A 25137-nucleotide genomic window follows, 5' to 3' on the forward strand; every position below is an offset into this window, starting at 1 on the left:
ATCACCAATGAACTATCATGGTCCAAACATACCAAGACAGTGGTGAAGAGGGCACGACAAAACCTTTTCCCCCTCAGGAGACTGAAAAGATTTGGTATGGGTCCCCAGATCCTCAAAATGTTCTATATCTGCACCATTTGCATCTGACAGTAAGGCACTACAGAGGGTAGTGCGTACAGCCCAGTACATCACTGGGACCAAGCTTTCTGTCATCCAGGACCTATACAATAGGCGGTGTCAGAGGAAAGCCCTTAAAATTGCCAGAGACTCCAGTCACCCAAATTATAGACTGTTTTCTCTGCTACCGCACGGCAAGCGGTACCGGAGTGCCAAGTCTAGGACCAAAAGGCTCCTCAACAGCTTCAACCCCCAAGCCATTAGACTGCTGAACAATTAATCAAATCGCCACCGGACAATTTACATTGACTCTCCCTCCCTTTCCTACACTGTTGCTACTCGCTGTTTATTAATTATACATAGTCACTTCACCCCCACCTAAATGTACAAATTACCTCAACTAACCTGCACCCCCGCTCACTGACTCAGTACCGGTGTCCCCTGTATATAGCCTCATTATTGTTATTTTTGTGTTATTTTTATTATTACTTTTATTTTAGTCTACTTGGTAAATATTTTCTTAACTCTTCTTGAACTGCACTGTTGGGTTAAGGGTTTGTAAATAAGCATTTCACGGTAAGGTCTACACTTGTTGTACTCGGCGCATGTGACAATTTATTTTATTTTATTTTATTTGCACTGCCTGTTTGCTGAGACTGAGAACAAGGCATATCGATGCCTGGCTGAAGGAATATGACAGTGGCAGATATCAGAGAGCAGGATCTTAGGGTTGGGGGGCCACTCTAATGTGGAGAGCCTGCTTCATCATCTAAGCACTGCAGGCGACAAGCAGGTGACCATAAATTCTAAGGGCTTAAGAGAAACACCAGAAATATAATGATTTGAAAAGAAATAGCATTTCACACTCTATTCCTTTGGCACACTTTTATCTCCCTGACAAACTTTGAAATGCCTTTGGAAATAAAAAGCAGGTGGTGCAAATCTCCTTTGATATATGGGAACGTTTGGCAAACACAATTTGTGAATAGTTAATGTTTCCTTCTTTCCCATTATTGAGACATCAGGAGCTGAGTGCACTGAGACAGGTGTCACGAGAGCAAATGATAACAAGTCGCTGTTCCGATATCCTGTGATATACAGTACAGTGGGAACTGTTGCTCCACACTGCCTCAGTGAAACGAGCATCCTGTTACCGGTCTGCTATAGCAGTGGCTTGAGAGGCATTGAGCAATATCTGGCCAGAGATGTCAAACTCAGTTTGAGCTGTTTAAAGGTCCTTCCTATCAGCAGAAACACCAATTAACCCGACTTCCTGGCATAATGGCGCTCCAAAATCCCAAACAAAGAGCCCTGAATACAATTAAACACAGGCCTCTGTGTCAGCAGCTAGATAGAACATTTAAAGAGCGGAACAAAGAGGGCCAAGTCACAGTGGACTACCATCAAGCACATTAAAAGCCACAGCCAGGCTGTCTTCCTGCGATTATTCAAACGTCAGAGACCAGCAAAAGACCAGTGTGATTTAACAAACTTGATATTTCAAATCTGTGGACTGGGCTAACCTGATTTTCAGCCTGAGTTTTATTCTCTTCTTCTTTTACGACGGAGGAGGTAGAGAATTAGCCAAGCTTGTCATGTGGCTTCCTAAATGCCACTACACTGGTTAATAAGGACCAACAGTTGGAGTCTTGACAGCTTTAGTGGCTAAATCGCTACTAGCTATTTGAGTATAGCGTGCCGTTTTAAATCACCAAGTCATAAATCCTCCTGAAAAAAAACACAGAAAATATGCTCTTTGCATTTGTTACAAATCTCCAACAAAAATGATTTGGCCCTACAGGAATGTAACGTTTCTAGAGTCTGAATGTTGTTGCAGTTTTTCTCTGTGGTACTGGTCTATGTTGACCTTTGGTCTAAGTGCTAAGGCTTCCGATTAAGCTCTTTATGGAGTAGCGCTGGAGGGAGATGGCAAACGTGACCCTGACCATTGCCTGTCCAATACTATTGGAATTCTTCACTGTGACCCTGAGCAGAACTGAATTTAGTGATCCCACAAAATGAACTCTGATGGCATGAATGCAGTTCCTGGGTCCTGTGCTGCCTGCAACAGTCAGACATTATTCAAGCATAATTCATAGAGAAGATCCTGCTATTTTAAAGGTTATGCTAAAATTACTGTAGCTAGAGGGTGTCAAAAAGTGGCATATAGTACAGATGTAGGTGTAGGATCTTAATTTGACTTTAATTTCACAGCAAAATAATCCTGCAGAAACTGGATTAGAACGCGTAGTCAATAATGTTGCTTAATCCATGTTTAGACTATTATTAACCTGGCCAAAAATAGGCTACACTACTGTTAATATAACCCTGTTACTGTGGGTTTTCAGCAAATGTATGTAAATCACAACGCTCATCTGCATTTCCTGCAATGGAACATTCTCAGCAACAAAAGAGTAGTCAAATTAAGATCCTACATCTGTATACCACATGCAAGAGCATACAAATGTATGATTTACTAACACTGACGGGGTCAACTGAAAAATTCCTAAATCATATGACAATAATGTAACTACAGCAGATGATGCTATATACTGTCATATTCTTTGGTCTGGATTCAACCCGGAACGCGGAAGATAAAATATAAAGGTAATTGCCGCTTGAGACATTGCCTTTAATTGTCAATCGCACTATGAAGCGGATCTTCAGCACTACTGATTGAATAGAGCCCTTCTTGTCACAATGTGACAGCACAAAAGGAGTCTGGAACGCATTCCCAATGCACTGTTTTTTTATGATGTTATCCTCTGACTCAACATGAAATTCTGCTTTATGGAATTATTGATGTCTAACATTAACTTCTTTGGGCTTAGAACTCTTACACAGAGACACTGATACACTCAGCTCTGGCGAACACCCACAAACATAAAATAGACACCAAAGCATCGCATCCTAGCTCGGGGTGCGGTTTGAGTGGGATGATCCAAAGTTAGTCAGACACAAAAAGGAGTGTGACTCAGACTTGAAATGGTGCACATTCTATATAGAGTCGACTACTGACTCAAAGTGAGGCATGTGATTGGCGCAGCCGGACTCTGATGTCTGCTTTTAACTCTGCACTGACATCCTTTAACACCTCAGGGGAGTATGCTCAGCTCAAACAAGTCTCCACTCTGCAGACTGTCGGAATTAAACATATACGAATAAGATTCTGTGTGATTGTTTTGGCTGAATAGATCTGTAGTTGTTTTGGTTTCATGCACTGTAGCGTACTAATTATTGGTTATTTTTGAGTTACCACACTGTAAAACAATATACATTTAGTTTTTTTCCCCCTCTGCCCATTTTTCATACGAATGTCTACTTGTTGAATGAATATTAATGGGGATACTGTTTCTTAGCCAGTGGGTCCAGCAGCCCCAATCAAACTCTCTCTGGTTACTTCAAATGCCTGCTTTCATCATAGGTGAATCTTTTGGGATCCTTTATTGACACTGGAAGGCAGAAAGGTATATCTAATGTAGGATTATTCCCACCATTCCTGTTCTTCAATTTTAAAACTGAGTAAGAAGGGGATTTGACCTGTACAGTAATAGATACAAATTGTCTGGCCAGGATTTACTTTAGTTGACTTATAGGACATCTTGATATTTATTGTCTACGCACTTAGAAAAAAGGTTTCCAAACAGTTTCTTCGGCTGTCCCCATAGGAGAACCCTTTTTGGTTACAGGTAGAACAATTTTTGGTTGCAAGCAGAACTACAGGCAGAAAGGGTTCTACATGGAACCCAATAGGGTTCTACCTGGAACCAAAAAGGGTTCTTCAAAGGTTCTCCTATGGGGACAGCCGAAGAACCCTTTTAAGTTCTAGATAGCACCTTTTTTTCTTAGAATGTTGGATTGAAAATCGTTTGCTTTGACTTGTCTATCATGTCCACATACAATTCTGCTATAAGCAGGCTTCACAGTTGACACAGAATAACCACAGCGGTCTGATACTGAAGCTCCCCTCTCTCCCTCTCTCCCTCTCTCCCTCTGCCTGGCTGCCACAGGGATTGATGGCTCTGCCCAGCCATTAATATTCAAGGTGAACTCCTCATAGTTTCAACTGCTTGTGGAACCTGCTCGGCGCGGCCGGACCTCAAGGCTGATTTCTCCCAGTCTGCCTGTTTTCTGATCGTCACTTAATGTACTCCTCCACCCCTCCATTAATCATCACCTTTGCCTTTACCTGTCAGACCAGAGCGTCGCCTGGTTGCAAGATGAGTGGAGAGGCCACCCACCAGAATACATGTTACTTTTCTAGCTGCGTGCACACATTATGAACTCTGTGATTAAATGACCCCCGCTATAACGACAATGTGCACTGGCACAGATGGGAGACGGACCATGTGGCGAGCCGCTGAACCAATGAAAAAAAACTGACTGCGGCCCATTTCCTGGTTGCCAACATGCTTAATGGCAGGAGTGATGAGTTATTGACAGCTCTCGTCTAATTAGAGGCACTGAGGTGTCTATTGCAGCCTTTGTGCAGACACAAAGAGGACCATTGATTTTGCTGTGGTGGACTGTATCTGGATACTTCAGGGAGTGTGTGTGTGTCTGTGAGGGAGAGTGTGTGTGTGTGTGTACTGTATATGAGTGTGTAAGAGATTGCCGGGCAGGGGAGCAAGTTATCTGCTGTCCCTTTGACCGACAGAAGCCTTAAATTCCAATTAGTCACACTTCCGTGGATTGGTGAAACTAATTACTGGCTTTAACTCCAGGCCAATAATGAAATGTTTGGTGGAAAGTGGGAGCATGGGAGACCTGGGTAATTTGTGGCTTAGTCCCCGAAGTATTCAAGTCCCACATGTACCATTCTCGACCACTCCTGATTTTTGTTTGAAATTAAACATTAAAACAAGTGAACACAGGGTGAAGGTACTTAATGGTTTCAAATCCTCATGGATTTATCTTTAATATGCATCTGAAAGCCGCCTCGACAACTGCTGCGGTTAAACATTTATTAATGACACCCTCTGATATGGAGCACCTCAGTAGAACGTGGCTCCTGGCTAAGTGATTTATGGACTACTGTATGTGCAAATTACAGTTTATTACTTCTTATTCCAAGACTAACCTCTGTCATTTAAACATATTTGTTACGGGGGCCAAAAGTATTAAAAATGAGTTTCTACATGGGAATGAAAATGTGCCAATGACCTTTCTACAGTAAACAGGCAGACTGTAGAAGAGGTAGCAGCTGGGAGGTAAACTTAAACCCATTGATTAACACACTCTGGGTCAGGTGCTTTGTTCCCATTATCAAGTCAAGGTGAAAACTGCATTTACTTAGATTCCCCTGCACGGTGGCCATCTGCAACAGCTTGTCACTCCAACCCGCTCTCTTTCTCTCTCTCTTCCCCCCTCTTCTTCAGGTTCAATAGTTGTCACTTACTGAGAAAATGCACTGTGCTCAACCGGGAACAGGGCCAAGTGCAGCACGGAATCTGTTTCATCCGACACTCCCTAATTTAGCATAAACCATAATTAAAGTGACTTGGCAGTCAGCTAAAACCAAATTTCATACTCCCTGATCACAAGAATGGGTGTGCAGTTGGTAGCCAGAAATGAGCCTGATGATGTGGACTTGTTATTTAAATGCCCACCCTTACAATTATTAAATACGTTCAAACTGATGTACAACTATCAATGGCAATTGGTTAATGTACTATATATTGACACTAGAAAAAACAGGTATAGTACAAGGTATCCTGAGTATACAGTCCCAGGTATCCATGATGTAAGGCCTATATAAAACCTATGGGGTTTTACTCATCACAGAACCAACAAACAAGCCACTTTCCAATACTGCATCATCCTGAAATCAAGGTTCCTGTACCATCACATTTCATCACAGGTTGCCATTGGCATTACCATTCTGTTTGAGTTATACCTCACAGTCTTCTGACACATAGCAAACATGTCCTTGGGCAATTAGCAGATTGTATGTCAAGGAAGATGATGTTTAACAGTTTCCCACTGTAGTTCAAATGGGGCACACAGCAACTCTGCACTAAAGTGTGGCCTGGCCCTTTAAAATGGGCCGCAGTGAATTGGCGTTTCAGAATTTATCACAGCTGCCACCGACCAAGTCAGTCCAAACATTATATCACCCACTGGCTCTCTCTCTCTCTCTCTCTCTCTCTCTCTCTCTCTCTCTCTCTCTCTCTCTCTCTCTCTCTCGTTCTCTCCCTCTTTCTATCCCTCGCTTTCTCTTTCTCCTTCACTGCAGCATTGCACATCCGGGCCTGTGTTTTCTTAAAGAGCCTCTATTCAACCCTGCTCTGAATTCCGAGGAATAGGCCATGAGATCACAAAAAAATGAAGTGATAGAATCAAACCCTACTGCGATGAACATATGTTAGTATGTGTAAAAGTGCAAAGATGCGCATACTGTACAGCGCTTGTACGTCTGTGCATCAACACTAGGGCTATAGTACATGGTATTGACACTGATTGTAAGAAAGAAAACTAACTCTAAATGTGGGAACATTTCCCTCTCTACTCATTGCATTGTCATTGTTGAATGTTCTCCATCATTGCAGCCTCATGCATTACATAGTATAAGGACATTTTGGAAAGGCGCATAAAGCATGTCTGTGAATATGAAATTGAAACTATGGTAAAAAGCTGTTACTTCTCGGCAGCAATATCTATGTTGATTCAACAGTATATTTTAAATATGCATGAGAGCTTGCAATGCATTTCACACTGCATCAAAATACAATTTCTTAGAAATGAACAGCACAGAAAGCCATATTAGGTCTGTAGTTTTCCATTGTTTCCCTACTACTAGCTCTATAATAAGTGCAATGCCTGGACTGTTATCTTCAGTTTAATGCCATTTATTAAAGATTCAAAAATGAAGATACTAATTTATTTATCATAATACAGTCGTCATTAATATTTAACTGAAGCTATCAACACTGGAACCTTGGAATCCCATTTGTACCTAGTATGTAGTATGACAACAATAGTAAATGTTCAGCCACCATTCTTCCTGCTACAGCATAAAAGATCAGGGGAGACTTTCCCAATCAACATTTTCATACCTCATTTGATGGAAACTCACGGTGAGAGCACGGAGCTATCAAAACCAGGTGAGGTATTACTTTTTCAGATTGAAAATACACTTGAAGTGTGGCTCTCAGAAGTGGAATCAGCATTGATCAATTGAAAATTAACAGATTAGATTTGCCACGAAGTCTGGAAGCACCTCGTTAAGTCTACGGAGCAGTCCCACGACTCACACATACTTACTACACGATACAGCAGTTAAATCCCTCTGTATGTGCATGCACAATCCGCAGAGAGAATCCAATCCACCACGAATAACATATAGGGCCTTTCCCAACTCTACCAAACTCGAATGACTTCACTCACAGCCTGATTCTTATGAATGCTGAGTCCACCATTGTACACTTCTGCTCAAATTGAATACACTTAGCACAAACTACGGGTGATGGTCACAGTCACCATTGGAACAATTCATCTCTGATTTCCTGATAGTTCGTTTGTACGTGTACAGAAAAGTCTACAAATGCACACCCACGTTTGCCCGCACAAACACACAGGTTTTCCTCTTTTGATCTCTCTTACAGAGAAAGACTGAAACACATGGAACATACAATCATATACACATTCACCCACCCACCCACAGTGCTTCAGCCCACATAAAGAAAGCTACAGCACACCTTTAAAACTAAAACTTTAGCCCAGGTTTTACAGACAGCTTCTCTCTGGGGAGACAGTGGGGAGAAGGCTGGAAACTTATTGGAGCTGTAAAAATCTATTCCTGAGGCCCTGCACCTCCCCCAGGAGCCCCCTTCAACCATTACAAAACTGGGACGAGACCTCATAAATGGAAAGGGGGGGTGGGAGTGCTAAGGGCAACTATATATCACTCTATGTGTAAAACAGCCTTCATCATAACACTAACTACACTGGGTTCCAGCTATTTGGAGTACTGCAGAGCTACTATAACAACTGAACAGCAGCTCATAGAAACCATCCCCAAGTTGATTAAAGAGCTTTATTTAAGCTTCACCGACTTTCCCCAACCACACAGATCTATTCTAAATCAGCTCTGTAATACCCTCAATGTGGATGCAAATTTGGAGAAAAACCTAACTAATATCTTACTAGATGGGGAGTATTTTTAAAAATGCATGGAACTCAGTCCGGCTTTAAACTTACATTAAAATCATCAGTTCCTCTTGGGGCGGCAGCGTAGCCTAGTGGTTAGAGCTTTGGACTAGTAACCGCAAGGTTGTGAGTTCAAACCCCTGAGCTGACAAGGTACAAATCTGTCATTCTGCCCCTGAACAGGCAGTTAACCCACTGTTCCCAGGCTGTCATTGAAAATAAAAATGTGTTCTTAACTGACTTGCCTGGTTAAATAAAGGTAAAATAAAAAAAAATTGCCATGTTAGTCATTTATTTAGATTTTTTTAGTCACTCAAAAATCACATGAATACACAATAGACATGGCAAAATTTAGAGAATTGCAAGAAAATTTGCTTTAAAAATGCAACATTTTATTTGCACCCCATGACGAAATGTGTAGAATTGCAAGAAATAAGCTTTAAACCTGCACAATTCTCTCCGCCAGGGGTGTGAAAAGTGCACAGTGCTTGTGCCCATAGAAATAGACGTGGTGGGGTGGGGGGGAGTTCCTAAAAGCTGGAAGGCGGGCCCGAGTGAAAAAGTTTGGGAAACCCGGATGTGGAATAAAAGTCCCACACTATCACAGTTCAACCTGAATTACACAACACTCAACTTCAAATGTCCCTCTCTTTTACAAATGCCCAAAGAGGAACAAAACATTGAATGAATACAAACATGAACTGAAAATCTCTGCAGTAGTACAGAGGATATAGAGGATGAAATAGCTCTCCCCTGAAACAATCAATGTGACTGAGACATTCTGATCTGTAAATTTGAAATCCTATTATCAACGTGGTCTGGAATGATGAAAAATAGCCTACTAATAAACATATAAAAAGAGAGGCACAAAACAAGACTCTTTACTGCATTAGTGATGTCCTTGAGCTGATTGCCTGAATTGTGTGTGCTTCCACAGTGACCCGAGATATAGAGTGAGTAGATAATTGCAGTGGCAAAATGCTGAGTGATCAGTGCCAAAAAATGAATTAGACATACATCAGTGTGTTGCAGCTTGTGGTGACTAAAACATCATTCCAGCTCATCACACTGCTTTACCCATGAAGCACTGCAATCAATAAATTATATCCCTAACTTAGAGGAAGCTGTGTCATTTTTTTAGGCAATAAGAACACATGGAAATAGACAATGTAGCAAAACACAGTAACATAGTTGTTGCAGTTTTGCCATCATCAAGTGAACATTTAAGAGAAACATTAAAATGATCAGCCACTTCATTGGCTTGCACTCGACAGCGGCAGAGTCATGTGACATCTGTCATACTCCAATTTCCGTATTAAGTGGGAGGGGGCAACATGGTGGCTCTGACTGGCAGGAAAGGAGGTCAAATGATTAAGCAAAGAGGAACAGGGAGAGAGGGGACAAGTTATGATTAGTTAGTAAAGGTATATTGGGTATATACAGTTGAAGTCTGAAGTTTACATACACTTAGGTTGGAGTCATTGAAACTCGTTGTTAACAAACTATAATTTTGGCAAGTCGGTTAAGACATCTACTTTGTGCATGACACAAGTCATTATTCCAACAATTGTTTACAGACATATTATTTCACTTATAATTCACTGTATCACAATTCCAGTGGGTCAGAAGTTTACATACACTAAGTTGACTGTGCCTTTATATAACTTGGAAAATTCCAGAAAATTATGTCATGGCTTTAGAAGTTTCTGATAGGCTAATTGACATCATTTGAGTCAATTGGAGGTGTACCTGTGGGTGTATTTCAAGGCCTACCTTCAAACTCAGTGCCTCTCTGCTTGAGATCATGGGTCAATCAAAAGAAATCAGCCAAGACCTAAGACAAAACATCTGTAGACCTCCACAAGTCTGATTCATCCTTGGGAACAATTTCCAAATACCTGAAGGTACCACGTTCATCTGTACAAACAATAGTATGCAAGTACAAACACCATGGGACCATGCAGCCGTCATACCGCTCAGGAAGGAGACACGTTCTGTCTCCTGGAGATGAACGTACTTTGGTGTGAAAAGTGCAAATCAATCCCAGAACAACAGCAAAGGACCTTGTGCAGATGCTGAAGGAAACAGGTACAAAATTATATATAGCCACAGTAAAATAAGTCCTATATCGACATAACCTGAAAGGCCGCTCAGCAAGGAAGAAGCCACTGCTCCAAAACCGGCATAAAAAGCCAGACTACAGTTTGCAACTGCACATGCGGACAAAGATTGTACTTTTTGGAGAAATGTCCTCTGGTCTGATGAAACAAAAATAGAACTGTTTGACCATAATGACCATCGTTATGTTTGGATGAAAAGGGGGGAGGCTTGCAAGCCGAAGAACACCATCCCAACCATGACGCATGGGGGTGGCAGCATCATGTTTTGGGGGTGCTTTGCTGCAGGAGGGACTGGTGCACTTCACAAAATAGATGGCATCATGAGGGAGGACAATTATGTGGATATATTGAAGCAACATCTCAAGACATCAGTCAGGAAGTTAAAGCTTTGGTCTTCCAAATGGGTCTTCCAAATGGACAATGACCCCAAGCATACTTCCAAAGTTGTGGCAAAATGGCTTAAGGACAACAAAGTCAAGGTATTGGAGTGGCCATCACAAAGCCCTAACCTCAATCCTTTTGAAAATTTGTGGGCAGAACTGAAAAAGCATGTGCGAGCAAGGAGGCTTACAAACCTAATTCAGTTACACCAGCTCTGTCAGGAGGAATGGGCCAAAATTCACCCAACTTATTGTGGGAAGCTTCTGGAAGGCTACCCGAAACATTTGACTCAAGTTAAACAATTTAAAGGCAATGCTACCAAATACTAATTGAGTGTATGTAAACTTCTTACCCACTGGGAATGTGATGAAAGAAATAAAAGCTTAAATAAATCACTCTCTCTACTATTATTCTGACATTTCACATTCTTAAAATAAAGTGGTGATCCTAACTGACCTAAGACAGGGCATTTTTACTAGGATTAAATATCAGGAATTGTGAAAAACTGAGTTTAAATGTGTTTGGCTAAGGTGTATGTAAACTTCTGACTTCAACTGTACATTGGAGCTACTGTATATGTCTACGAAATACTATATGTGTGACTTCCTCTGGGTATATATGTTTAATTAAGGGACTTGGAGGACTGCTAGTGGGATGGAATATCTGAGGTGATGTGGGAATATGTTGGCAATGCTATAACAGTGTCGGAGCCTGATATGCCAGAACCCAAATCTTCGGAGGGGAGGAGGGTTGGAGAGGGGTTGCCCTGCCCGGTGTGTGTAGCTCAGCAGAGAGGAGAGAAGGCGCAGAGAGAGGATGTTTAATGAGCGCCCCCCCAGCCTCCTGCCTGCCAGAGTGGCTGCATTAACACCACACGCCTTATCAAGGGCGCTGTCACCAGCCCTGAGAGGCATAATGCACTACCACTCTGCCAGCCAGCAGAAGAGAGGGAGAGAAGGAAGGAGAGAGAAAGAAAGAAAGAAAGAAAGAAAGAAAGAAAGAAAGAAAGAAAGAAAGAAAGAAAGAAAGAAAGAAAGAAAGAAAGAAAGAAAGAAAGAAAGAAAGAAAGAAAGAAAGAAAGAGGGAGGAGTGGGGAGGGAAGGAGACTAGAGAACATTATCTTGATGAAGCCATGATCGATAAAGCCAGAGCAAGCCAATGGAACAGCAATACCATCCCTTTTAATTGAGATTAGACTCTGCAAGTTCACCGTGCGCCCATCTAATTTAAGAGTGGCCGACGTCTCACCACAGTTAACTCCTCACACACGTCATCAATTACAGGATACTCTCTGACCTGGGACCTGGCAGCCAATCAGAGGGCCCCACTTCCTCTCCTCACCTCTCGGTGGATCGCTGACTGGGGAGGGGAGACGCCTCTCTCTGGGGCCCCATGCCACCGGCCCTCCCTTCTCTGTTTTCTCTGTTATTTATTCCAGTGCATACATACCTCCTTGTCTACATATTTTCTTGCCCGGTTTCCTGGCACATTCCTTGGATATTCTTTTTACTGTAAAATGAATAGAAGACTAAAAAATAACATGGAGCTCCATTAAGGACAGTTGGAGCATGCAACACCACTAGCTGACTGCTGAGGAAGGAGAGAATGTGGTAGCAAAGAGAGTTCCCACTGGGCACACACCGGTTGAATCAACGTTTTTTCCACGTCATTTCAATTCAATTACGTTGAACCAATGTGGAATAAGCGTTGAATTGACATCTGTGCCCAGTGGGTTGCTCTTACTGGCTTAGTTCATTAATCAATCAGTCAGTAAATCAATCCATAATCATTATTTACATGAGCTTCCTCCTTGATGAGCCCTATTCATTGTGCCTACACACAATGGACAGATGATGACCTGCTATCAGTCAGGAGTGAGGAGTGAGAAGGAGGAGAAGCAGGAGGAGGAGGGGAAAGGAGGAACCAGTCTCACCTGAATGGACGTGCTGAGGTAAACAGGAGGATGTGCGTGAGGAAGGGATCAGGAGACTGATGAACAGCCGCACACTCACAGATAGACACACACACACAGACACACACACACACACACACACACATAGAGGCGCACACACACATACATACTCACACACATAAAAGCAGTGTCATGCACGTAAACATGCAGAGGTCATGCTTTTCTCACTCTTGTCAGTACAAAACACACAGGAAAATATTTTAAAAGGGGTTGTTGGTTTAGGTCTGTTTTTCCTGTTGGTCCTGCTGTTAACTCACCATCCTCAGTGGGAACATATATGTTTAAGAAAAGGCAGTCCTCGCTCTGATCCTGTACGTAAGAAGACACTATCTCCAGGTTGTTAGTGAACCACACAGGCAGCATGACGTCTGGCAGACGCCCCTCCACGATGGTCTGAGGGCAGACCGGGCCGAACTGCGTGGCGTTACGGACCTCTGGCCACGAGATGGGCGGCTCCGGGGGCTGGAAGCGCCTCTCGCCCGTGGGGGGTGCGGCATAAGGTACCCCCTGGAACTGAATGACGGGTCCCAGGATCTCATTGTTGAGCTCCTTCTTGACGCCCCTCAGTTTGCCGTAGACGGTGGTGACCACGGGGTCCGTCTCGTCCAGTTTCTGAGAGGCCGTGACCAGGGCCTGCTGTGCTAGGCTCAGTATCCATAGCAGGAAGGTGAGGTCCAGGCCCAGACCCAGACCCAGGCCTACGCCCAGCCGGGGCTGCATGACCCTCCAGGCAGGGTGCAGCCTCAGACGGCCAGGCCTCTGCAGGGGCATGCTCCCTCTGCCACACCAGTAGATACACACACACACCAACTAGGGCTCACCACACCGCAGCGCTAGCAGCAACAATCCACTTTAGGTCCGCCCACAGAAAGGGGTACAATCAAAGGAAAAGTATGAGGCCTCCCAAACGTGCGGCTGTCAAAACTTTCAAAGGCTCTTTGCATGGCAAGTACTCCCCACTGATTTCACACTGGCGGAGGCAACATCTTCACTTGCTGCTATTCGTCAGGCCGCATCCTATTGACAGTCCTGTTTTCCATCCTGGCGACGCAGGCAGGGCAGCCATTTGCAGCAGGTCTTCCACAGATAAATCAACCCCAGTCAAGGCGTGGGTCTATATCCTGCAGGAAATAAAAAATAATTCATTAGTACTGAGGTGGAGAGAAGAAATATGAACAGAGCAGGGCTTTACTGGCTGTTACATTCTGGCTATGTTGCCATCAAGCAGAGCACAGGGGAATCACAGTCTGCCTAGTGACACCTCATCAATCATGTGCAAGTAGCAGACTGACTGAGTGACTGGGCATTAGTTAAGGGAGCCCTCCTCTTGCAGACCAGGGAGGGAGAATTAAGAAGATCATGTTCATAGAGAGAAGGAAATCCTATTTTGTTTACAATGCGATGACACCTGTCATAGACACATAGTGGGGGACATAGAGAAACTTCAATTATGACAGTATACGCATGGAAATGGGAAAAGAGATCCAAACATTCTCTATGAGCATCCATATTCTTATGTCTAGAGCACCCTTTTGAACATGTTTACTCAACAAGGAGATTGACGTTAATTAGGGAAATATGCTCAGAAGAATAACATAATAAAGTTGCAAACCGAACCTTGAGGTAATGCGACACGTTGACTTGCGTCTCCTTGCACATTAACTGGCTACTTCCAAATCTTAGGGGAGTAACCTTTCCACCTTGCATGCAGTACGGTACATAAAACAAATATTGGAAAGCTATATTTGGATCATCCTCTATAGACGGGTTAGCTGATGTCACGAAAACGTTGCGCATGATTTAATGAGGCAGAAGTTTGTGTGATTCTGGATAGACAGATAGCTAGCAACAATGACAAGAAGCTGCCATGTGAGGAATCATAGGTGGCTCGTTTAAGCTAGTTTCATCTTGTTCTTAATACCATGTCATGTTTTGAGGTGTTTTGACTGATCACAGCTAGCACAGAGGATCTGGGCCGATTCGGCTGAGAGTCGGGACACTCGGCTGAGAGTCATGTGGCCCGAGTCTGTGCTGCCTTCGGCAGTATTACTTATGGTTACGATGCGGGGATTGAGTTCGGGCTGATTCCAGTGTGAGTTATCTGGCCCAAATGTATTATTTGGGGCTTGGGCCGATTCCAGTGACATTTATCTGTCCCAAATGTATTTCATGGGGCTCTGGGATACTCTCTGGCAGATGACTACACGGGCTGATTTATACATTACATTTCACAATTTATTTTTCCATATTTTCGCATTGTTTCTGTGATAATTTAAATGAACATTTAAATTTACATTTTTAAGAGTCGTGTGTAGTATTTTAGTATTTTGATACTTTGTGCAACGCAATTTATAAGCATTAAAACATGGCTGGAGCCTCCCAAGTGGCGCGGTGGTCTAAGAAACTACATCTCAGTGCAAACGGCATTGCTACAGATGCTGGTTCGAAACCCGAGCTGACGCGTGCCGGCCGCGACCGGGGGACCCATGAGGCGAGACACAATTGATCCAGCATCGCCCGAGTTAGGGGAGCGTTTGGCTGGCCGGGATGTCCTTAGTCCCATCATTCTGTGGCGGGCCAAGCGCATGCACGTTGACAAAGTGTATGGTATATCCCTCTGACACAATTTTTTTTTAGGTCGATGGGTATAATTTGTATGTATAAAATGTATAATAGTAATATTTAAAATTACTAAATTGGGTAATTTTGTATACATTTCTTTCAATTTGCATCGGCCCACTTCTGGAGGGATTCTGGTCAAATGCCAGCCAAAGTGGCTGAATTCCTGTAGTCGGAAACGCTCCGAGGTACTTGGGCCGATTCTGGGCAGTCACTCAATTTAATTCCAGGCCGAGTCCGACACCCGATTCCGGGCCGATTCAATCAGTTCCGGCCCCCTGGAAGAGGGCTGCTTCTGGGCCAGTTCCTCATTGCTAGCTGGGATGACACCTCTATGCTAATATGTCTAAAATATTTGCTATCTAGCTAACCAACAAATCATTGTGCAAATGTATTTATGTTTTCAATAAACATTGGAGATGAAATAAAGTTTACATGTTGTCCACGATCTAAGCCAACCCTTTGTGTATTGCCCCATAGTTGCACACACATCGGTTTTGTTGCTAAACAACCAACCCGTCTCTAGAAAACAAGTATTAAGTTAGTTTGTAACTAGAAGCGACTCGCTCTAGGTCTCCAAGGGAATCAGTTACGGGCGGATTCAGATCAGCCATTCATTTAGACCAGACATGAAAACAGCTCCAGATCTCCCAGCGAAACACAAAGTGGGTTTATGTCCTCCCAATATGGGATGCCTGTCCTCAATATTACTGTACTGGGTCCGCCACACATAGAGTCAATGACACAGAGTCACGGACACAGAGACAGCAGCAGAACAGGAACATCATTCAAAGTTCAGACCAAAACGTAGAGACATCAGCATTCGGAGTGGAGACTATACAATGTAGTGTAGTAACCATGTAGTCAGGGGTGTCATTCTCCCCAGAAATCTGAGGGGGCATGAAGTACCTGAGGATGACGGGGAGGTGGTCCGGAGGGGGGCTAGGTTGAAGAATTTAGCACTTTTCAAACACATGAAACAGCTTTTTCCTGCAACCGAGAGTCATAATCATTACGCTTAATTCTATGTAAAAAAAAATGATATGTCTATGTTTCTGCATATCTAAGCATACCTCTTGAGCTGTCTGTATTTTCCTAACTGGAATATACTGCTCGGTATCTATAATGCTATAATCTGGGTACAGTACATTTAGTTATTGCTTGCTTTTCTAAAGTCTACCAACCTTGCCAGCAGGCATGCCAGCTAAGATAGTTAGACAAACTAGCTACTCTAACTTGATTGCTAGGCTGAAATGGCTTCTTAGTAGCTAGTTATGAGATTTGGAGATTGGGAACATAACTGGGCTAGCTAAAGCCAACTTCAAAAAATGTCTAGATGACTAGTAGTATTACAGAGAAACAACAACAAAAATGTATACAAAATATGTATCTATATATATTTTAAACAGGACAAATCTGAGGAGTCAAGTGTTCCAAGCTCCCCCTATGGGCATGATGCCTCTGCATGTAGTAAGTTACATTAAAATGAGTGGCCCAGTGGTGAAGTAGGTTGACACCATGGGGAGATGAAGTGACCCTAACAACCCACAACCCCAAGACATTAAGCACACCCTAAGGTTGGACATTTTTAGACAGCAGTTCTAAAAAGACACTGTAGCTGTGAGCATGTTGAAAGAAACACTTCGGTTGGTCAAGCAGATCTGTCCGTTTATTGGTCTTCCTGTAGACCTCAGTACACTTATGTGTGTGTGAATATACAAGGATACAGGGTTGGAACAGAGCTTTATATCACCCATAGCAAATGTAAATTAAGTGCTCTGGGTTGGAGGAGTTTTGCAGTGGTCTGATAGTTTTAAACCATCCCAGACACAGCAGATGAGATGTCCAGGTGTACCCAATGGTAATATTTGCAATCACTTATTTTTTGTATATAGCCAAACACATGCATTACTGGTACCACTCTCACTTCAACCCTTGCAACAAAACCATATTTCAAAACAAATCGCATCTATTGACAGAGGCATACAAATGATATGCATCCAAACAAATGCATAGCAAGCAGTCTGCGCCCTGGAATAATTAGGCAAACAGATAAACAGAGGAATGAAATGAAAACCTCTGGCATTGATTGTGTACTGTATTGTTAATGAGGCTATAAAACTACTGTGAGGTTTTTACAATGGGGGAGGCTAAGAAAAACTGCACATGGACCTCGCCGCAAGCCTTTGTCATCTCTGACACACCAGACAAATATTTAGACTGCAGACAGGCAAATAAAAACCAAGGCTTTGGCTCTAATCTTTTTTCAGAATCCAGGAGGGGCGAGGTTTGGCTGGAGGGATGATAGCTGGCTGGTTGGAGCAAAGCAGGATTTGGTAACAATGTTGTGCTGCACTGTGTGTGAGGGAGATGAAGTAAATGAGTGTGTGCACAGAGGATGAGATCAGATTGTGTCCTTTAATCCTCACGACAATCTAACTCAAACAGGCCTATGGTGAGAGGAGTTTAGTGAGGTCTCTCCCAAAGCTAAATCTCTCTGGGGTGGTAATGTACTGTACACATCCCAGCAACACTGGGCCACAAACCTATGGTAGCTACCTTAACACTCTGTAATATGTACGTCATACCTGCAGCATAACAATAGTGTCAACCTGATGTAATTTGAATCAAAAGGAAAATCAATTAAATTCTGTACTATATGCTCATGTTTTCCTTCTAGAAAATTATTTCTCATTCCATTTTCCTCACTTTCCCTAAATGGGGACAGAAAATAGTTGCCACTTTGCCTCCAATTTCCATACTTTCTGTGTGTGATTAAACCCTTCCAGGTGTTGAGAACAAATTTCACACGTGGCCAAGATATCCATTTAACAAATCCTTTGAAAATCCCCTGCTTAAGAACCCCAACATAAATAAGCTCAAGCAAAAAGAGGGGGATCTATGAAATCAACCTTGCTATTTATTTTGCATGTGGAGTAACTCATGGATCATCCTGTTTTTCCAGGTTTTTCCCATGTTTTTAGTATGTCGTTGGTTCCCAGAGTACATGGAGAAGCATGCATCGTGCAGATCCAGTGCAGGAACTTGTCCCAGTGTGAGTTAGTGTGAATCACTAACCTGCTCAGGGACACTGCAGCCAAGTGTCAATGCTGAAATGGGAAGCTTTGAAATGGGACGCAATGTTATGACTGTATGTTATGTCAAAAATATGTCATTGTTCACTTAATGACAATCTATACCAGATGCATCACAATACGTCATCACCACTTCATTTATTACCCTATTAATAAACTGACGGGTATACGGAGTGGCAAAATAGCACAGAAAAGGCATGGCTATGCAGTACATAGACTGAGAGACGATGGTAGATGAACAGCGTTTAATGAGGTTCAACACATTTTTCCCCATAGGAGCCACTGGAAGGTCCCCGATTATATAGAGGTGTACTCTGGAAAACAAACGGCCTATTATTTGAGCCCAAGCTGTAAAGCATAGAGAACATAGAGGCACAAAGCAGAGTTATGGTGGCAGTCAGTCAACAGACTAAACCTTCCATCACTGTGTGGTTTACATCCATGCGAGCTCCCACTGACCTTAATGATCTAATTTCACCTCCAATAAAGGCTTTTGGGGAATTTATAGACGACTGCTTATGACTATTTCAGTGGATGCTTAGCCAGCAGGTTCGCCATGGCCAGAGTGTGATTTGGGGATTTTGCGGTGTGACAGTGAGATGTCGCTGTGAATTAAGAACAGGAGTCAGAAGCCTCCTCTGTGCTCATAACAAATTGAGCACCGTTTGTGACAATGTCCATTGTATCACCATCCTTCAGTAAAACATGTCAGTCACATTGTGAGGAAGTGAGTAACTAGACTTGACTGCAGCAGCTCCACTGAGGCCTGTCTCCAAACTGGGGGAAATCCCAGGGCTGGGGTTATTAATAAAGACTGATGAATACATCCAGCATCCATACATTAATAAGAAGAAATCTACAATCTATAGTAAATCCATTAGGAAATGATGATTAAGAAACAATAATGATCATATGACAAATGACCACCACCACTATGTGTGCTACTAATAAAAAATGATAGAACGCTGATACCAATAATATCATCAATTACATTTGGTAGCAGCGGTAGTAGTAGAATCACTAATACAAGTAGTAGTATCCACCATTTTGGTTTTCCAACATTACTACCATCTTAATTATGGCTAATGACACTTAACAAATTCCATGATTTACTCAATTACTGCTTAAGTCCCTCTGACTGTAGCAGGTTTTCTTGTGCTGTCATGTCACATCAACTCTGATGGCCCCTCAGTGCTCTGGAGTACTGGGAACATGGAGAAGTTAAAACTGTAATGGCAAGCCGTGAGCGCTTCACACTGCACACACACACACTGCACACAAACTGCACACACACACAGAGAGAAACACACAGCGTATGGTGCCCAGCATACGCCTGCAGCTCGTGGCGGAGCACTGAAGTGCATGACGACAGGGGTGACGTGGCTGCGCATTATTCGGCCTGCTCTACTCCCAGCGTCTGCAGCCGTTCTGGTGAAGTCCTGCATCACACTGCACATTATAGCCTACACTACTCCCTACACTACTCCTTACTTTACCCCCTTATCCTTAATTAGCCCCCTTAAGAAAGCCTCCTCCTCTGGTCTCACATCCCCATATTACACTGTTTACCAAGATGATAAACAGCATCATAACTGGACAGCTTCATTGGTGCTTCTACTTAGCAAATCGGGTCAATTCTCTCAAATCAAGTTTATATTTAACTGCATTTCACGTGGGTGTCAAGACACTGAACAAAATGAAGCAAGAACTGCCAAACAAAACAATGCAAGAAAAGGGAATACAAGTTGAATGAACATTGATGACACAATCAATGGATAAAGACCGGGACAGGTAGCGAGTAGAGGTGGGAGAGGCAGTGATCCGCTGATCACAGCCCTTGTTAGAGCCTGTATTTAGAAAACACGTTTTCATAATTTGACTACATTTATGCAGCATGGATGGATTGGTTGTGTGGGAGGGCATCTGTTTTTTTCCCTCCACTTGGTTCACCTGGCTGCCATATTCGTGCCTTCTTGCCAGGGGTCACAGCTGAAGCACTAGGTTGCCGTGAATGTTTTTTAAAAGGAAAAGCTTCCTGCCTTCTCTCCGAGTGTCCCTGTGCTCAGTGAGAAACACTACCTCCCACTCTCTCACTTCAGGGCACAGGGAATAGGCCTGGTCAGGAGGAGGCGTGGGAAAGTCATTATCATACTTAGAAAATGATCAACTCCACTATTAGATAATATTTTCCACTAATACAAATGTGGCGGGCTCTCCCCAGCCCAGCTCTCCTGGGGCAGACAGGTCTTACGGCTCCACTTTAGCCCACCCCTAGGATCCAGGGGGCCCCCTAAAATTGGTTTACATCAAAGCAATAATTAGTCAGTTAGTTACTGCAGAGCTCATAAGGGACTGGGATGCCCTCAAGGGCCAAGCCTGTGAGCTGGAGAGAGTAAACACAGAACCTACACTCAGCTAGTTTCCCCTGGTGGGACTCAAACTTGGGTTTGGTTTCTTAATGGGCACAAATAGAGGGCAAAACTTTCTTTAAGAGACATAAATGAGTCAAAACTTTAGTGGAGCATTTGTGGTTGTTAATTCTCTATATGAATCCAATATTTTTTCACTTTGCTCTGATCTGGCTTTAAAAGCCACCCCCCTGAGTGGAAGGACAGGTGTTCTTGTGAAAACACAGAGCCTACTGAATTGGAAAGTGTGAGAGCGCTGCTGTGGCCCAGCTCTCTCTCACCTTTAGAGCTACAGGACTCTGATCGATTGGCTGAGACGTCCTTTCACTCCAGAAGCTGTGGATAGGTGAGAAGTGGAGTACAGATGAGAGGAAGCGAGCAGCAAGCAAAAACTGCACTCCTCAAAGGGACACAGAGATAAAAGTCCATTAAGGCCGTTTAGCTTTGTCTTGCACTTTGAGTCCCTGGCACATACTGTGCTTCACTTTGTGTGTTTTGGTTTTCTTCAGGAAATGGACAAAAGAAGTGTAAAACGACTGGATGCCCTCAGGTGAGAACCTGAGCCATCAGACCAGAGGGTTGGTCAGGTCCCACAGCAGAGCTCTGTGCCTCTGTCCACTCATTAGATTGGGTGCTCCAACGTCCCTCCATGGGTACACACACACCCCATTTCCCAGAGCCTGCTGTGCTCCCTGTCAGAGCTGATGTTCTCGCCGCACCCATTTCCCACCTCAGATCAGTCAGACATAATGAACTGACCAAAAACACAGCAAATAACCATTAAGCTCAGCTCTCATGTTGACAAGAGGAGACCATCAGTCCACTTGAGTTGAAGAAAGACTGTAGGGCTAAATAACCAGCAAATGGCTAGTTAACATGCAAAACCACCTACCATGGCAAATCCCAAACACCATCCATGACACAGGATACTCACAAAGCCTTCTTTAGAGGGGCCATTTGGAGCCCATGCTAGAAAATTTGCAAAAAAGGCAGACAGTTCCAAAATGGCCCCAAATTAAACAACACCATATCAGAACTTGTATCAGAAAACTCCACAGCAATCATCTAAGGAGGAAAGGATAGCAGATATCTTCCACATTCTCCATCCCATAGCTAAAGCAGGTGTGCTTCCCACATGTCTATTAGCTTGTGGAATTATTATCTGAAACTAAAAGCCACACTGTCTGACTGTGATCATGTGCCAATACTGTCCATGCAATCTGTAAAGGGAAGATATTTAGCTTTTAAAAATAAAAATAAATAATCTAAAATAGTAGTATAGAAAGAAAAACTGGTGAAAGTCATCTTGCTATATAAATGCCCAGATAGAGAATGTTATGTACAAAGACATGCGACAGTTGGAGGCTCTCTGCCAATAATTTTCTGTAATGCCAATTTGGCAATCAGACTTTTTTTTGCAATACTTGTAAACAAGGGAAATTAGATTAATAATGCATTATGAGACCTGGAGTTGACTTTCTGGACTTGAACAATAGAATATGCCATCAATGGTCATTTGTCATAGGCTGTTGATTTAGCACAACGGTAGGCACTGTGCATAATGCACTGAAAAAGAAAGTTTTCCAAAAATGTCCTAACCAACATTATGAGGGTGAGTTCACTAAATCGGCCATATAATTCTAAAGTAACGCACCTGAAACAACAGGAACGCAGAAGTCAACACTTCCATTATTTATGAACTAGCTCCCTCCCATGTACAGAGTGGGTAGCTGAGTTAGAGACTGCCAGGGGCAAAAGGAAAGAAGGTAGATTATTGTAAGAAGCTCTAACCTTTCAGGCTACTGGCTTGACAATAGATCAATAGTTTGAGACTAATGGAGGTATGAACTACTGATGACACAGATGTTAAAAAATATAAATTAACATAGATAAATGTTTTTTTTAAATAACAGTAGCCTAAGCATTAGCAACATTGTATCCCATTGTTTCAAATCAATTTGGCTCCTACCATACATTCTAGTTGAGTTGAGTGAGTGAAAATCATATCTTTATTTAGCTAGCCATTTAAATAAACATTTATATGAACAATTTTGAATGTTACTTTCAATGTCAAAGATGTTAACTTAAATGGCTACGGGAAAAAGCTCATATTTTACTCGTTGCTCTCACAAATCAGTAGACATATATGTTATTGGTCACATACACATGGTTAGCAGATGTTAATGCGAGAGTAGCGAAATGCTTGAGAGCAACTAATCATATCGCTCTCTATTTCAAATCACATTCAACTGTGTCCTTGACTCTAATATTGTGTACGATTTGATTGGTTAGGCCTACCTACTACCTCATTTTATGAGCTTTTACAGGAGCAAAATCCAATGTGGCTAAAACGACACAACATGCAGTGTTCATGTCAATAAAACTGTAATTAACAGCACCACGCCAGAGCCCACTGTATAGGAGCTTATCGGAAAAATGCCCACTTATGCATATAGCAATCGATGTAAGTCAATGACCAATAGCTTGAAGATCATATAATGATAACTGGTGAGTTATCCCCCATATCAAACATGCCTTAAACATCCATATTGTAGATAATATCAAGAACGACTATTTGCCAAAGCCAAATAAACTAATCCAGTATTTTACTGCTATGAGTAGCTTGTCCTGTCTGTGGGCTATGAATTGAGCGCACATAAATACCGCATTTATCCAGTTTTCTGGTGCCCGGTGCCTATAGCCAATAGTGTTGAACTTGCCCATCAAACGTTGCCTACTCGTTTTGCTGTATAATACATTCAGTTTTTCATAGCATAAAATGTTTAGCCACCAGCTGAGTGTTTTAATTGTCTACTCAGTCGTCTCTGAACATACCCATTGACATTAATTAATGAAGGCTAAGACATTCCCGACTCAACGTGAGGTATATATCCTTAATTATGGGTCAATTAATATCAAGTCATTTGGCTGATTAATTTCAATTAAGGGTGGAAATTGATTTTCCTTCATCAAGTGAGGATGGTGTTCTATCTTTATTGCACTGAATAGGGTTAGGTCTCTTCTCAGGACTGCAACTGACGTTAAAATGGACAGTGCATTTTGGACGTAAGCACCTGTGCAACTGGCATCAGCACAACTGACCCTTATGAAAGTAGATGTATCACATTTTCATATTCAACATACAGGCACGTGAGTGTGTGAGCTTCCAACAGAGAGATTTCACCAGAGAGCTGAACAGGAGCATATTGTCAAGCATCTATAGCAACATATGCTCCATCGTTTAATGTAGCCACAATTCCATCATCCCCAATAGAAATTCGCCATAACTCTATGATAATTATATATGCTATGCAATATACACATTATGCATGAAATTAAATACATTTAGGCAGTCTAAACTTATTTATTACCTCCTTTCCAATATATTACAATTAACCTCGACACAAAGGCTCGCGTTTAAAATCCCCATTTGATAAAAGTACACAAAAGCTGGGACCGAGTAACATGTTTAAACAGTCATATTTGCGTACATGTATATTTACCATAAGGCTTGATCTCCACCACTCGTCGTCACCTCAGACAATTTTCCTTAGTGCCATGTTCCGTTATTTCAGAGTGCATTGCTCTTTATAATCAGGGACACAAACCTTGCCAGAAAAAATAGGACTTTTCACTTCAAAGGTTAAAAACTTGCTTTTTCATACTTCGTCATAATTCGGTCCAATTTCGCAGAATAAAGACAAACTAAAGGGTCCCCCTCAACCGGAATAAGTGTTTTTAATCCAAAAGGTTTTCCTTCATCAGACGACCATTTGCTCTGGGTCTTGCGAAACCCTCCTTGTCATAACAACATGAAAACTAAAGAACTGAAATATTTTTTTATCTGCTCCTCACGATTCAGGGTGCACCTGCTTGATAAAATGCCGAGGTCTCTTCTCATCCCTGTTGGTGAGAGGATGCGCTGATCGAAAAATGGAACAGAGATACACCTAGTGGCCCTGGAAAGAACTTCAATAAAGCTGCTAAATATTTTTTAAAGAGACAAGGAATATTTGTTTCCGTTTGTCTGCAATTTAACTTCCTCTTTTCAAGTCACGATTTTACTCCAGCCCATTATAGGTTACCTATTGTGTTGTATCTCTATGTGTGGGCATTTCTGAAGTAGCTATTATTCCCAGAATGAATCACTTCCCTGAAAGTACTGCTGTTGCATCACATTCACAGGTACTTTTTGACTGCATTTTATTTGCCAGAATGTTTGTTGTTTTTTAGTACAGAATGATCACCAGTACATATGAGCATATACCACCTGAGAG

The 25137-nt window shown here is 42.5% G+C and overlaps 1 protein-coding gene across 3 annotated transcripts in view; it reads right to left on the bottom strand.

Annotated features, from left to right (window-relative positions):
* The window catches only part of LOC123996923 (neuroligin-1-like), a 277027-nt gene extending 252272 nt beyond the window's left edge, over positions 1-24755 (bottom strand). For 2 of the 3 annotated variants that reach the window (XM_046300769.1, XM_046300767.1), the window contains exons 1-2: positions 24364-24755; positions 12996-13859 (exon numbers count right to left, since the gene is read on the bottom strand). In XM_046300769.1, the coding sequence (XP_046156725.1) occupies positions 12996-13509 (514 nt within the window). In that variant the 5' untranslated portion in view covers positions 13510-13859; positions 24364-24755. Of the gene's footprint in view, positions 1-12995; positions 13860-24351 lie in introns of all 3 variants that reach the window. The other variant, XM_046300768.1, reaches the window with a different exon arrangement.
* Positions 24756-25137: the final 382 nt, after the last annotated feature.

This window comes from Oncorhynchus gorbuscha, linkage group LG15 (genome assembly GCF_021184085.1).
Source record: "Oncorhynchus gorbuscha isolate QuinsamMale2020 ecotype Even-year linkage group LG15, OgorEven_v1.0, whole genome shotgun sequence".
Classification (NCBI taxonomy): domain Eukaryota; kingdom Metazoa; phylum Chordata; class Actinopteri; order Salmoniformes; family Salmonidae; genus Oncorhynchus; species Oncorhynchus gorbuscha.